The sequence below is a fragment of the Aethalodelphis obliquidens genome, unplaced genomic scaffold, assembly GCF_003676395.1.
Source record: "Aethalodelphis obliquidens isolate GAN/ISIS:26980383/991018 unplaced genomic scaffold, ASM367639v1 scaffold5, whole genome shotgun sequence".
NCBI classification, from domain to species: domain Eukaryota; kingdom Metazoa; phylum Chordata; class Mammalia; order Artiodactyla; family Delphinidae; genus Aethalodelphis; species Aethalodelphis obliquidens.
Genome location: NW_020837949.1, coordinates 50,735,367 through 50,751,145, shown reverse-complemented (window position 1 = coordinate 50,751,145; position 15,779 = coordinate 50,735,367). Strand labels below are relative to the sequence as shown.

Genomic DNA, 15,779 nt, shown 5'->3' with positions numbered 1-15,779 from the left:
TTATCTGTTCCGTGGAGAAACAGGTGATCTTTATAGCTCTTTGAGCAAACAGGTGAAGGTTGAAAGAGTGGGTGGTATTCTTGAACCATAAGAGTATAACTTAACACATCTAGACTGGAAGAGCCATGTTAAGAAGCAACAACTCAATTAGCAGTCAATGAGAGCATATATCACACATTTAAATGAGTGAGAGTAATGCATAATGTTTTAGATTAAATAATTAACTGCAAGATGTTGATAGAGTAGCTGGCTGTATAGTGATAAAAGTCGAATAAGCTTTAGTATGTAAGAGCTCAAGCCTTGATGTTGGACTACCTGACTTAGCCACTTGCTAGTAGTGTGAACTCAAGCAATCACTGTATCTCATTTTGCATCATCAGTGTCTGTGTCTATAAGGTGAAGATGATAATAACACACCTACCTTTGCTGAGTACCCACACACAATCTCATAATGTGCTGAGAATATAGTTCCTGGCACAAAACAAAAGCCCTCAATAAATGTTAAAGTTCTTTTCTTCCTTTTTTTTTAAGATTTCTTATGCTACCATAAGAGTATTAAAAGTACTTGCAAGGTTAACAATGCTACATTAGATTTATTAACAACGAATATTTGTATTAAAACAATTAGCAATTCTAGCTTGTTTTATAAGAGTTAAGTAATTGTGTACATTACTTTTTTTCCCAATGGTGATAATCATTCCGTGATATATGTTGAATGTCTTCATCATCCTGTCTTTATTAGGCTTGTATTACACTTTAAGAAAATTATAAATTTACCTGTTCTCACTCTTTGTGGCATTCTCTAGTCTTCTTAATTTTTTTCTTATCTAAATCTAATAGAAACTCATTCCTCTGTTTAAATTATATTTGCTCTTTTGACATTTTTCTTTGTTTTATAACAGTTATAATTTCTTCTGTATCAGTTTATTTCATATGACTTAAAATTTCTTCTTCAGATGTGTTTCTTTAAAATGTTGCTAATGTATAGCCCCTCTCTTCTACTTAAACTTATTTCAATCTTGTGAATTACCTGGAAAAATACATTTAAATGTAAAAATGCATTTTTAAAATTAGAAAGTATATCATTTAGAAGATGACATACAAAAACCAAGATTGTTAGACAGCTCATTAACAATTTTACATTGATACATGTGAAATGGTATTTTTGTTTAAATAAAATATAATTTTAAAATAAAAAAATTAGAAGATGTGTTAGAACTCTGAAGGATCTACTCCGTATGGTAGAAATAACATCTAAAGTATTATAGGGGTAAGTTAAAGTTTGATACTGTTGCCGCTTGAAATTTGGATTTTTCGTCACTTACAGAATTGAATCTTAAAATGTTAAGTGTGAGATTTGTCATCTTGCATGTTTTCATTTTTAAGCTAAATCTTTATAGTTATGCTCTACCTGTCTTCAAAATCGGACAGCAACCATTTATCAGAAAAACAACACTTAAAAGATAGAGACTGCTTAGTGTTCATTCTAAGTTTGAATTTAAAACTCTGCTTTACTCCCACTATTAAAGGATAGTTAGGACTACGTATTTCCTGTGACAGTATGATTCATGGTTCATTTTCTGTGGAAAAGGTTGTGAGATTAAGAAAAACAGATCAGCTTAAGATATGGAGACAGAAGGGATCATTCCCCTAATGAGATCATATGGTCCTTCAAGGCTCAGTTCAAGACTTGCCTTTCCTGAATTGCCTTTTTCTGCTGAATTTTCAAAATTGGAAAATGGTAGCTTTAGCCTTATCATTTGGGGTTCTCAAAATGATTTTCATTATTTTTTAATGACAATCCATATAACGATTACATTCCTATTTTTATTATGCTTAATCATTTAATAAAGCATAAACGGTATCATTTAGAGTTTGAGTCTAGACTAGAAAGTCATTAGGAAATTCTGTCAGGTAGGAAATCTAATACATTTTTTAAATTATCATTGGCCTATTCAGTTTTTTCATGGTTTAGTTATAAAAATGAGTTTTCCATTACTTTTAGGGTAGGAATAGAGGCCAAGATTTATTATATTGCATGATAACATTTACTCTGAAATCTATATATTAACTCTCATTGAAAGATTTGGTTGCAATCAATCAAACTTTCAAGTAATATCTTTTAAAACTTTCTTTATAAAAAGGAAACAAATCAAGAAGAAAACCACGGTCTGGAGCAAAACAGTGTGTGTTATTATTTTAATATACTGTTGTCTTTTCAGGCTCACGAGAGGCTAGAAGATTCAAAACTAGAAGCTGTCAGTGATAATAACTTGGAATTAGTCAACGAAATTCTTGAAGATATCACTCCTCTAATAAATGTGGATGAAAATGTGGCAGAACTGGTTGGTATACTCAAAGAGCCTCACTTCCAGGTAAACTTTCCCTATTGCTCTTCTTTCCAAGTCCCCTATATTCCCAAAATATTCTCCTGTAGTAGTTAAGTTTCAGTTTAAGATGATGTTTTTTTAAAGATTATTTAGGGCCATATTTTGCAAATTCCAGCTTAGATATTTTAATATCCCATTCTGCTGGGACTACATAAACAGACACACATGCTATACAGATGTATAGGGTCTGTCACAGAAATACATCAGAATGGATTTTTCTTTGTGTAATTAAAAAAAAACAACAGCCCTGCTTCACCATCACACCACATGCTGGGGACGTTTTTCTCCCTGTGATAGTGCATTTTTCTTCCTCACTACCACTGTTTCCCAGCCCTCCTTGTGACCAGTTTTCAGTATTGCTTCTAAGACTGGGGTGCAGTTGATGACCTTGGAACAAAAGAGAGCTGTATGATATAGAAACTATGACATAGCATACTTTCCATAGTTAAAAAAAAAATAAAAATAAATGCAATTTAAGCATTTGTCTATGTAGGTGAAGAGTTAATCAGTTTACCAAAGAAGAATCAGTTTCAGAAGAAAAGGAGGTCGAGGAGACTTCTTATAAACCTGTAATTAAGACAGTGTGGTATTGGGGCAGTATTAGAAAAATAGAAACCCCAGAAATACATCCACAGACAAATGGCAACTTGATTTATGACCGAGATAGTACATTTTAGTGGAGAAAGAATGGACTGTTCAATAAATGGTCCTGGGATAAAGTGTCACCTGCTTGCCATTGCAAATCTTAGCATTAAAAATCAAATGGCAAAACCCCTTTGCTGGGCTTCCCTGGTGGCGCAGTGGTTGAGAGTCCGCCTGCCGATGCAGGGGATGCCGGTTCGTGCCCCAGTCTGGGAGGATCCCACGTGCCGCGGAGGGGCTGGGCCCGTGAGCCATGGCCGCTGAGCCTGAACATCTGGAGCCTGTGCTCCGCAGCGGGAGGGGCCACAGCAGTGAGAGGCCCACGTACCGCAAAAAAAAACAAAACAAAACAAAACCCCTTTGCTTTTTCTCAGAGACTTTCTGTGACTCTCTTAACAATGTTACTGCAAAAATTATGTACATTTATAGTGAGATGGTTCCTACGTAAATCTGTATCTTAGGTACAAAAAATACAAACACATGTCAAAGACAGCTTTGTGAAGAGGCCAGTTAGTTGAGGCCTTATAAGGCATACTAAGTTATTTGGACTTTATCCTGAGGACATTGGGAAACTTTGGCTCAGGATTGCAGGGGTGGGTGGGTGGTGGTGGTTATTAAACAGGGAGAGGTCAGATTGTGGAGCCAGATGGTTTTGTACCAAGGCAAGAAGTTGTGACAGCAGTACAGATAGTGGGAAATGTGAGGATTTTCAAGTTCTAAGCAGCAAAATCAATAGGGCTTAGTGAGTGGTTACATGTGACAGCTGCAGAAGAGAAATGTGGGAAGTTGATAAGGACAGGATTTCTGACAGACAATTGATGGCATCCACTCTAGGAGAACTGTTTTGGACATGTTAATGTTAAGGTAACTGGCCATATTAAGTTTGCAATACCTTAGAAGCATCTGGTAGAACTTTTCAAGCACGCTGTATTTTTTATATAAGTATATAAAATTTAATGCATAAATTTATATAAAGTTTAATAAGTACATAAAATTATGAAATGGCAACAAGTAAAAATTAAGACATTGCATTTTTACTACCCAATCCACTACTGTACTACCATAGTGCATATTCCTCCATACTTTTTCTAGGCATAAATGTACATACATATTTTTTTCCTCTACTGATTGCAGTCATTTTGCACAAGCTATTTTGTAACTTACCCTTTTTTTTCAGTTGTTGATTTCCACTTTTTCATTTCAGTGGACCTCTGTCTCATGTAGTACACATTCTGTATTCACACATCTCCATTTCCCCCAAAATATTCTTTATAGCTGCTTTGTGCATATGAGTTTTCAACCTAGGTCCATGTGAGGCATCTGGGTGGACCATCCCTTTTTCCCTTGATTATGATGTTGACCCATGGAAGAGACCAGGCCATTTTCCTGCAGAATCCACTCCCTGGATTTATCTGGTTGCTTTCCTGCTGTGTTGTTTATTTATCCCTTCTATTTCTTATAAACAGAAGTTTTACCTAAAAGATGGTTCAAATTAAATATTTGGAACTAGAATGCATCTTAAGTAAGGTGATACAACATAAATTAATCTACATCAGACAACGTATAATACCTGGTTGGTCCATCACTCTTGTTGCTGAGATTAGTCCTTGATTAAGAGCAATGACAACCTGATCCTACCCTTGAAAGCCTTTCCACTAGGAAGTAATCTAGTATGTTATTATTCTAGCATTATACAAATGCTGTTTCCTTTCAACCATTTACCTACTGACAAACATAAATGAATAATCCTTGCCTGAATCAATATTTTCATTAGAGGTTGCAACATGACATTTTTCAAATTCTCTCATTCTACATTTATTAGCTGGTGTTCTTATATAAAGTAGAGCTTTTCCTCATCAACTGAGCTGTTTAGTTAACCTGTAATGCATTTCCTACTGAAAAGTTAGGGAAATGCTAGATTCTTTTCTTTACCAACTTTCAAAGTAAAGAATTGTTTAAAATAGCAATCTCAAATGGTAACAAAGGAGGTTTTTTCAGTCCTGTTTTTTAAATAGCATTGTGGACTTACGGAGTTTTCATTAATTCAGTATGTTTCAATCCTCTACAATCCTTAGTTTTGTTTTGATTTGTCAAATTATCATGACTTTGGCCAGTTGTGGGCAGATTTTTAGTATATGAATCTGAAGCTTATGAGAGTTCTGGACCAAGGGAGTTCTCAGTGTATAAGCAGTGGTTCAAGTCACAGGAGTAGATAATATTGCCTAAGAAGAGTATATACGGTAAAAACTAAGCAGCCCAGATTAGTGATTTGAGTAACTTCCAGCATGTATAGGAATAATACTTATATATGGATTTGTGAATATTTTTCTTCAGTCTCTGATACTATTTTCATGAAATGACCAAAAATTACCAATTAAACCCGTATACTGATTGCTTCTGTTCTGAACCTGTTGACATTTTCCCCCTTTTATTTTGATCTTTTTTTTGTTTGAATTTGCACTCCCACCATTCAAAAAAATTTTTTTAATTTAGGTTTAAGCTGAGTATACACAATTACAGTATAAATAAAAATAAATATAACCCCCCAAATTATAAGAAATTCCTAGAAAGCTAGAGCAAAGTCATCCATGAAGATAGCACATATACAGTATATGTAGGAGGTAAAAGTGTACTATATTCAGGACCATTACTGGCTCTTTTTTCCCACCAAAAATGTAAATTTTATACCTTTATTAGTAATATGGAACTTCTTATCACTGATATAAGATGCTAATTTTTATTCACTGGATATCTTTTTAAGATATCCAGACATTTTGTACATGTGAAAAATATGTGGTGTTGCTAACAACAGGCTTAGGATAAAACTTACGGTCCTTGCCATTTTAATTTGTATGATAGTTAACAAATAGGAATTGATAAATATTGAGTGACGGTGATGACAGTGGTGGCAATGAAATTCATTGCCTCTATTGCATCACACTTGGACATCTAGGTTCAGTTTCCATTAAACATAAGGCTTTAAAAAAAAGTTACAAAACTATCAGTCTCTAAAAAAGTCACAAAACTATTAGTCTCTTCAGATCTTTTAAAACAAGGAATACAATATTGTTTGATAATAAGTAAAATGATACATGCTTATATGGCATAAAAAGATTCCTTATATACTTGATTTAACTTATATTTGGGAATTTAATAATTGTGCCTTGGAAATTTTTAGTACTCTACTGGGATAATGAACTAAGTTATTTTTAATAACTTATTCCATTTGTAATTAATAACCACAGGCTGTTTTGAATCCTTCTAGTCACTCTTGGAGGCCCATGATATTGTGGCATCAAAGTGTTATGAGTCACCTCCATCAAGCCCAGAAATGAATAATTCTTCTATCAATAATCAGTTATTACCAGTAGATGCCATTCGTATTCTTGGTATTCACAAAAGAGCTGGGGAACCACTGGTGAGTTGATAAGTCAGTACCCTCTTAAATCTGAAATCTGACATACTAGTGGCTGAGTCACTACTCTATCTCATTTTTTTTCTCTTTCATAATTTGTAGCATTATGAAAACTTCATTCATGTTTGTTTTATCAGTCTTTTTTGGCCTGTGTATAAAATACACAGCTGATGCTCTCTCAACTTGATTTAGCATGCAAAATTAAACCAAAGTTAAAAGTTAAACTGAATTAGAGGCGAGAAGAAGTTTGCCGATGAGTAGCAAAAATTTCAAAAGATAACTATTTTTTTCCTATACCCTTTGAAGAAATAAACTCAGGTTGCTTGCTAATTATAGTATCAAAACACAGAAGAAGGTCGTTATGAAAAATTGAAGTGACTATACTATACTCCAATAAAAATTAATTAACAAAAATTGAAAACATTGGTAGGACTCTATAAGTAATGAAGTTTACAATTTCCTGTTGACATGCTTATTTCTGGGCTCTAACTATAAGAACAGTGAAGTGGAAAAATGAGAAAAGCCGGGAACAAGGCCATCAGAATGCACAAATACATTTTCTTGCTCCTTCAAGCTTCCTTTTATCCTGTGGAATGCAAGCTAAGATATGTTTCATTTTCAGTTACCCTTGCCATGGAAGTCCTTTTTTAAGGGATGGTATGTCAGCGGTCCCGAACCACTGGGGCACCAGGGACCGGTTTTGTGGAAGACAGTGTTTCCATGGGGTTGGGGGGGATGGTTCAGGCGGTAATGGGAGTGATGGGGAGCGGCAGATGAAACTTTGCTCCCTCACCCACCACTCACCTCCTGCTGAGCGGCCTGGTACCTAACAGGCCACGGTCCCCTGGTATATGTTATCACAGTTGCACATGGTTTAATGAGATTAGAGTATTGAGTCAGGAGAGAATGTGGGAAAAGTAGGAATGATTCACTTACCTACTTTTGGAATTATCTTCTTATACATACATGTTCATGACTATTTAAGATTTCTTCCTAACAACCTAAAATCAATAATTCCATTCCTTATTTCCTTTAGGGTGTAACATTTAGGGTTGAAAATAATGATCTGGTAATTGCCCGAATCCTTCATGGAGGGATGATAGATCGACAGGGTCTGCTTCATGTGGGAGATATCATTAAAGAAGTCAATGGCCATGAGGTTGGAAACAATCCAAAGGAATTACAAGAATTACTGAAAAATATTAGTGGAAGTGTCACCCTGAAAATTTTACCAAGCTATAGAGATACCATTATTCCTCAACAGGTTAGTAATAAAGTTCTTGGTAATATTAAGAATGCTTTTATTTCTTTAATCACACTGTTGGGTAGAGCCACCAGTTGCTACTTTTTTGCTAAAGAGAAGAGAAGAGAAAAAACTACTGGTTTAATTGTTCTGAAGTGCCTTATTTCGTCATGGGTGAATTTTTGGATTTTTAAACAATATCATCTTACTATTCAAAAGGAATTAGGAAAGAGATCTCTTTGTGAACACCATGAACCCTAGCATTTCAGTAACCTACAGCTAGGTATGAGAAAAACCCTAAAGCCTTTTAGTCATTAATCTAGCAAATGTTTTTAACACCTGTTATGTTCCACGCTGTGTGAGAAAATAAGCATGTAGTCCTGATCACTTCTAGCTTAGTGTTCCTCTGATGGGCTAAATAGAGAATGAGGCCAGAGAGAGAGGATGGGTCCAAAATGAAAAGAATCTTGAACACCTGATTTGTACGCATTTGGTCTACATTTTGTAACTAATTTTTAGGTAAAATAGATTATTAAGCAGAGGAGTGTTTTAATGACAGTGATCATCTAACCTCATTATGTTGAGTGAATTTCAGAAAGGAGAGAGATGAGATCGTGTAGTCAGGAAGCAGATTTTTGAAGGTGTGGGGTAATTTGTGAAAGGCAACTCTAATGGAAGGCTGTGACGACTGCTTTGGTTCAGATACCTGTGCCACCGCTTACTAGATTATTCTCTCTGTGCTTTTGTTTTCTCATCTATATAGTTGGGATATTCCTTTTCTTAAAAGATTGTTGTGAGGATCAAATGAGTTAATTCACATTAAGCTCTCACAGCAGCACCTGGCACATCCTGAGTGCTCAGCAAGTAGTTGCTGCTATTGTTGTGATGGTGGCGATGAGGTGGTGGTGTTGTGATTGTAAAGAAGTGGTAAAGAAGGAAAAAGTAATAAAGTAGTGGCAAAGGAACAGTTGACAATTATGGTAAGCATGTTGGAACTGAGGAGAGAGAGGGTTGTTGAATCTAGATACTGAAGACATAGGAAATATCTATCAGTGTTTTAGATGCCTTTAATTATTCAGGTTTATTCCATAAATTTATTGTTTCATGTGTGAATAAAATTTTAGGTCTTTTACATAAGATACTGCCAGTATATTTTAATATTGATAATATAATTTAAAAGACTAGTGTTTATATTTACATACAATTCTTTGAAATAATGTGTGTTGAATACCTGCTTTATATTCTTTGGAGGATAAGAATAGTCAATCATGGGGCTTCCCTGGTGGCGCAGTGGTTGAGAGTCCGCCTGCCGATGAGGGGACACGGGTTCGAGCCCCGGTCCGGGCAGATCCCACATGTCGCGGAGCGGCTGGGCCCGTGAGCCATGGCCGCTGAGCCTGCGCGTCCGGAGCCTGTGCTCCACAACGGGAGAGGCCACAACAGTGAGACGCCCGCGTACCGCAAAAAAAAAAAAAAAAAAAAAGAATAGTCAGTCATGAATTTTAGTATGTAAATTGGATTTCTGAAAATACAGAGGCTTATAGTGAACTTTGGTTCAAATGAAGGGTAGAAACCTTGTCTTCAAGGAAAAGAATCATGAAAGAACTGGTGTTAGAAGTTAGACATTTTAAATAACTAGTACCTCTCAGACTACTTTTTTCCTCAGTTGACACCTGAGTAGATTGGAAAAGTAGAACTTAAGATTTATGTATTTATTTTTAAATTATATGTTAATTGTGATAGTTAGAAAGATTTTCTTTTTCCCCTGTGGTTCACACTTCAGAATTCCTACCAGCTCACCATGGCTATGATGGACTTTTATGGGAAAAAGTAATTTTTGTGATATTAGTAGCTAGGGCTTTGGCCCAAATTCCTTTGTAGATTCTGCACCTGGTGAATGGTCTGAATGATGTGAAATGCAAGGGTATTTAGCCCTATCTTAGGCATACATTATTGTCCATCCTGTGCCTTCTCAAACTCTGCTTTTTATTTAGCCTTCAGAACTGGGAGAGGGCATTGAAATGGGGAAAGGAGAGGCCTTCCATCCAAGCCTGAGGCAGTCTCAGACCTATCTTACCATAAAAAAGAAGACTCTAACATGGAGCCTTCCAACAGGAGAGAGAAAACACAGCCAAACTGGGACATTTTTAAAGTGAGAGGGGGAATGATTACTAATTATGCTGGAATACGACTGTCCTGGGCACACTGTGGTCCTCTTACTAAGAGACACTAATGGGAATCAAGGGCTTTCAGCCTTTCCAACTCTGCCCCCTTTCACTCACTGGAAGCTCCACCATGTAGTCCTGTTGGGCCTGTCTTAACTCTTTCTCTTATTGCCGTGAGAGCAGATGGAAGCCAGGAAGTCTCCATACCAGGGTGCTGTTTTTCAAAGCATGGTCAGTGGGTCATCTTTATTAGTAACATTTGAGGTGCTTACTAAAACTCCAAAATCTTTCATGAGACCTAAGAATCTATATTTTTAATTTGAAGATCAGGATGGATTAGAAGTTGCAGCTAATTCTGAAGTTCTCCAACTTACATGTATGTTGGGTTTCCAAAGCTGTTTAAAATTCCATTTCTTTAAGGCCAAATTGATGGGAATTCTCTCTTTGAGGCCATTATGACCCAGGTGCCAAAAATGTTATGAAAAGAAATTACAGTTTTATTTCACTCAAGGATATACATGTAAGAATTCTCAGTAATGTATTAGCAAATGAAATTTAACAATATATAAAAAAGATACTACAACATGTCCAAGTTGGATTTATGTATGCTAGGATGGTTTCATGTTAGAAAATCCATATATGTAACCAAACACATTAACAGATTAAAGGAGAAAAATATCAGTAGAGAATTTGATAAAATTCAATACTTATTTATGATGTTTTTAAAAAAGATTAGTAAATTAGGAACAGGAAAGAACCTCCTTAATCTTATTTTTTTTTAATTAAAAAACCTAAAACATTCTCAATAGTTGACTGTTAGAAGCATTTCTCTTTAAAATCAGGAACTGGAGTCTAAGCTGGTCTGCCTGAGACTCCTTGAGTGCAAACCCCAGGCCCCTGTGAAGCCCAGTTTCCACCCTAAGATGAGAAGAACCCACCATAAACCAAGAGAAACCTTGCCAAACTTCAGGCATAATTGTGAGGATAAAAAGGAACCACCCTCAGATGATATATAGAGTAACAGATGATATTACAAATATCTGTTACCACAGATGATAAAAAATCTTCAGTTCTCCTTAAAGAAACTAGGAATAAACAGTATCTCTGACTTTTAAATAGGTAAATGTATTTGCAAACCAGGGGTGATGATCCACCTTAACAGTCCTAACGCTCAGAGGTCTCTGGCAGCAAACACTTTCACCATTACCAGCCATGCTGAGACAAAGCCTTTGACAGAAAGGTCACCCCAATCTTAGACCAGCTTGGTGTCAACAAGCTTTCAAGATCCTGGCATAAGCTGGATGGAAAAGCTCCACTTGCTATTGGAGAGGAGGGTGATTTTGTTCAGAATTTTGATGAGGCTTCCAACAGTAAAGCAAAGGGAATTGACCACTTCTTTAAAGAAAAAAAAAAACAAAAATGAAACTTCAAGAATTTTGACTCCTAAAAAATTTTGTTTAGGATATAGTGAAATATCAAAACCTGTAATATTTTAAATTCTGAGGCTCTTGGACACTGCTGCTTTTTAAATTATTGTTTATACAGTTATTTATTTGCAGTTAATTAAGCCAAAGAAGCCAGAACATAAAGTTTTAAAACAAGGATTAATAAAGTCATTGCATCGTTAAAAAAATTCAGAACTAGAGAAGATGTTCATTAGCGCCACTTATGTTCAATATTTTATGGAAAGTTCCATAAGCGCATGAAGACAAAAATAAATTAATTATGGAAGCAAAAGACGTGGAAAGGAGAAAATAAAATATTATTTTCAAATAGTAAGATTTTTTATTTGAAACCCCCCCAAAGTATAAATTTTTAGAAATCATTTAGCAAGATACTTGAAAATAAGATTAATATACAAAAGTCAGTTGCATTTCTATATGCCATAAGTAAACATCTAGAAATTAACTAGGACATTTATAATAGAGTCAGAGAATGTCACATTTATGTCTAGGAATAAATCTGACAAAAATATTCAAGACCTCCATGCACAAAAAATTAGTAAGATCTAAGTAAACAGATATATCATGTTCATGGACAGGAAGACAGTATTATGAAGATATCAGTTTTCCTTAAATTGACTTGTAGATTCAGTTAAATTCCAGTGAAAATTTCAATAAGTTTTTTCATGGTATTTGATAAGATGCATAGCCAAGACACTTTTGAGGCAGAAAAGCAGGAAGAGGGGCTTATTATTAATGTGTAGGAATTAAGATATGTGGTATTATTGGCTTAGGACTAGACAGAATGAACAATGGAAGAGAGAGTTCAGAAAGAGACCTACACACATACATTTCTTTGATATCTGACAAAGATGATATGTCTTTCAGTGAGAAAGACTATTCAGTGAATGAAATTGGTTATTCACAGGGATAATATATGAAACTCTACATACACAAATCAAGTAAAAGGGGATACATGATCAGTAAACATATGAAGAGATATTAAAAGTCACAATGTGAGGTACCATTTTATAACATTCAGTTGGCAAAAAATGTAGCTGTGAGTATAGAGTATTCTACATTGCTGGTGGCAGTGCAAATTGGTATAACCACGTTGGGAGGAAAAAGGTTTAGCATTATTAGGGTTGAATGTTTACATATACTAAGACACATAATTTCTTAGAGCAATATGTACAGCTAGAAACATGTTAACAAGCATGTCAGTTCCCCAAAAGAGTACATGCACAGAACATGATACTATCTATTTTAAGTTTTAAATAACTAGGTATATATACTTTAACAGATTACATATAGGTTTAATAAAACTATACAAAAAGGAAAGCAAGGAGTTTGTGGACACAAGATTCAGGATGAGGGTTACCTTCATTGCTGGGGAAGCGAGGGTGGTGGGATGGAATGGAATGTGGGCAGGAGGACCATGTAGGTTTCTAGCTTCTGCTTTGAGTGGCAAGTTCATGGCTTTTATTATATTGTTAAAACTAACAAAATAAAAAAATAAAAGCAGGCCTTGCATGAACTAATGACTCAAGTGTAATGTAAATTAAGAATTATTAGTAGTATGATTTCAGAGCAGCCAGGTTAATAAATTTAAAAATATATATATTTTTAACTAACAGAAGCTTAAATTTGTGGCCCACGTATGGTTATTTACCACACAGAAGTGTGAACTGCCCCTGATAGCTTTTTAAACCAAATACATAATCTAGTTTCCTTGCTGATCTCAAAATATGTTGTTTGTGTGTGTGCATTTGAATAGGCTGAGTTCATACACTTTGAAAATCTTTAGAAAAATAACATTCTCCCTTAATTATCTGTTATTATTGTAGAGAACTTCTTAGCAACTCTGATCACTGTATTCACTACCTTGTCACTTAACTCTGATGTGTAAACTCAGGTGGACCCGAAACTATGGTTTGAGACTGAGAGTGTGTACGGAGCACTTGTACCATGTTCAGCCAGCACATTCCCAAACGAATTACCAGCCTCCTGATTTACGACAGAGGTCATGATTGGAGATGTTTCTCCAGCCTTTTATCCATTTGATGATTTTTCTTCTGCTGCTAATTATTATCCTTTGCATAGGCACAGCATACTCCTGTGCAATATTTTATTTTGTCAGTACTTTGACTATTTTTAGCTTTACTTTTTAAAGGTATCTTTGAGGTAAAGTTTGTATAAATAGCATATACTTAAAGCATACAGTTAATAAATGTGGACATATCTATTATGTACCCATGAAACCCTCAACACAGTCGTGACAGTGACCGTATCTATCACCCCCAGAAGTTTTCTTGGGTCCGCGGTAATCCTCCCCGCCTGCTCCTTACCCCCAGCCCAACCTTCATGCCAGGCAAGTACTGCTCTGCTTTCTGTCACTATAAATTAGCTTACATTTTCTATATTTTTATATAAATGGATTCGTACAACATGAATCCTTTGATTTTGCTTTTTTTTTAATCTGACTTCTTTCACTCAGCATAATTATTTGGGGATTTATCCATGTTTTTATGTGTATCAGTAGTTGATTCCTTTTTATTAACAAGTAGTATTCCATTGCATGGCTGTACCACAGTTTGATTATCCATTAACTGGCTAATGAACATTTTTGTTGTTTCCAGTTTGGGGCTATTATAAATAAAGATGCTATGGACATTTACATGTAAGTCCCTCAGGTAAATACCTAAGAGTTGAAGTACTGGGTCATTTGGTAGGTATATGTTGAACTTGTAAAGAAATGGCCATACTGTTTTCAAAAGTGGTTGTACTAATTACGTTCCCACCAGCACTATAGGAAAGTTGCAATTACTGTACATCTTCACCAGCATTTGGTATGGTCAGTCTTTATAATTTTAGCCATTCTAATAGGTGTGTCATGGTGTCTTATCATGATTTTAATTTGCATTTCCCTAATGACTGCTAATATTGAGCATCTTTTCATGTGCTTATTTGCCATGCTTATGACTACTTTGGTGATGTCTTCAAATCTTTCATCCATTTTTTATTGAGTTGTTTTTTTCCTTATTATTTAGCTTTGAGAGTTCTTTATGTCTTTATACAAGTACTTTATCGAAATTATGATTTACAAAGATTTTCTCCAAGTGAGAAGGGGCTTGTCTTCATTCTTTTAACACTGTAATACACAGAGCAGACATTCTTAATTTTGATGAAGTCTGATTTGTCCATTTTTTTTTAATGGATCATGCTTTTGTTCTGTGTGAAAAAATCTTAGTACAACACATGGTTATAAAGATTTTTTCCTATGTTTTCTTCTAAAAGTTTTATAATTGTACACTCTACATCTGGCTCTGTGATCCATTTACACTGCGTTTTTATATAGGGTATAAGATATGGATCAAAGCGTTGGTTTGGGGTTTTTGTTTTTGCATGTAGGTATCCAATTTTTCCAGTTTCTTTTCAGTTGTTAAAAAGACTCTTTCATTAGATTTGGAAATTTTTTGATTGTTATTACTTGGAATATTTTTTCTGTTCCTCTGTTACTCCTGTCCTTTGGTGACACCAGTTACACGTGTTAGGCTCCTTGACGTTGTCCCATAGCTCACTGACACTCTTTTCATTTATTCAGTCTTGTTTTCTCCCACTTTTTCATGTCGGACAGTTTCTATTGCTTTGTCTTCAATTTTATTATTATTTTTTTCTAAAATGTCTAATCTGTTTATCATATCCAGTGTACTTTTTTTTCATCTCAGATATTTTTGTTTTCATCTCTAGAAATTTGAATGGAACCTTTTTATATCTGCCATGTTTCTACCTAATATGCCGAATCCTTCCTCCAGCTTCTTGAACATATGACTACAATATGTAAAGTTAAAAATAACTATATTAATGTCCTTGCCTACTAAATCAGTCCCATTTGTTATTTCCGGGTCACTCTTAATTGGTTCATTTTTCTCCATATTTTAGGTTGTATTTTCCTGCTTATTTGCATGTCTGGTTATTTTTGATTGGCTGCCAGATATGAATTTTACCTTGCTGAGTGCTGGATATTTTTGTATTCTTAGAAATATTCTCAGGTTTTGTTCTAGGATAGTTACATTATGTGGGAGCAGTTAGATCCTTTCAGATTGTGCTTTTTTAAGCTTTGTTAGGTGCAACCAGAGTAGGATTAAGTCTAGGGCAAAACCCTTCTGAATACTGAATGCTTCATGAATTATGAGGTTTTTCCACTCACACTGGTGATAACAGAAACTATTTCTGACCCTGCATGACCTCCTGATATTGTTCCCCATAATGCTGATTCTTTACCTGATCGTACTGATGACATGCACTGACCAGTATTCAGCTGAACGCTGGAGGGAGTCCTCTAGTTCTTGAGCCCATTCTCTGTGTAACCCTTTCCACACTGTCACTCTGTTCTGTGCACTGTAACCCCCATGATCTCCCTGTCTCTCAGCTCATCTCCTCAACTTGTAGACCACCAGGCTCTACCTAGCGTCCCCCTTC

At 35.4% G+C, this 15,779-nt stretch overlaps 1 protein-coding gene across 2 annotated transcripts in view; it reads left to right on the top strand.

Annotated features, from left to right (window-relative positions):
• The window catches only part of PALS2 (protein associated with LIN7 2, MAGUK p55 family member), a 109,523-nt gene that overhangs the window by 66,691 nt on the left and 27,053 nt on the right, over window positions 1-15,779 (top strand). Inside the window, exons 3-5 of one of the 2 annotated variants that reach the window (XM_027102373.1) lie at window positions 2,223-2,375; window positions 6,298-6,450; window positions 7,484-7,711. In XM_027102373.1, coding sequence (XP_026958174.1) covers window positions 2,223-2,375; window positions 6,298-6,450; window positions 7,484-7,711 — 534 coding nt within the window. The remainder of the gene's footprint in view (window positions 1-2,222; window positions 2,376-6,297; window positions 6,451-7,483; window positions 7,712-15,779) is intronic. The other variant, XM_027102374.1, reaches the window with a different exon arrangement.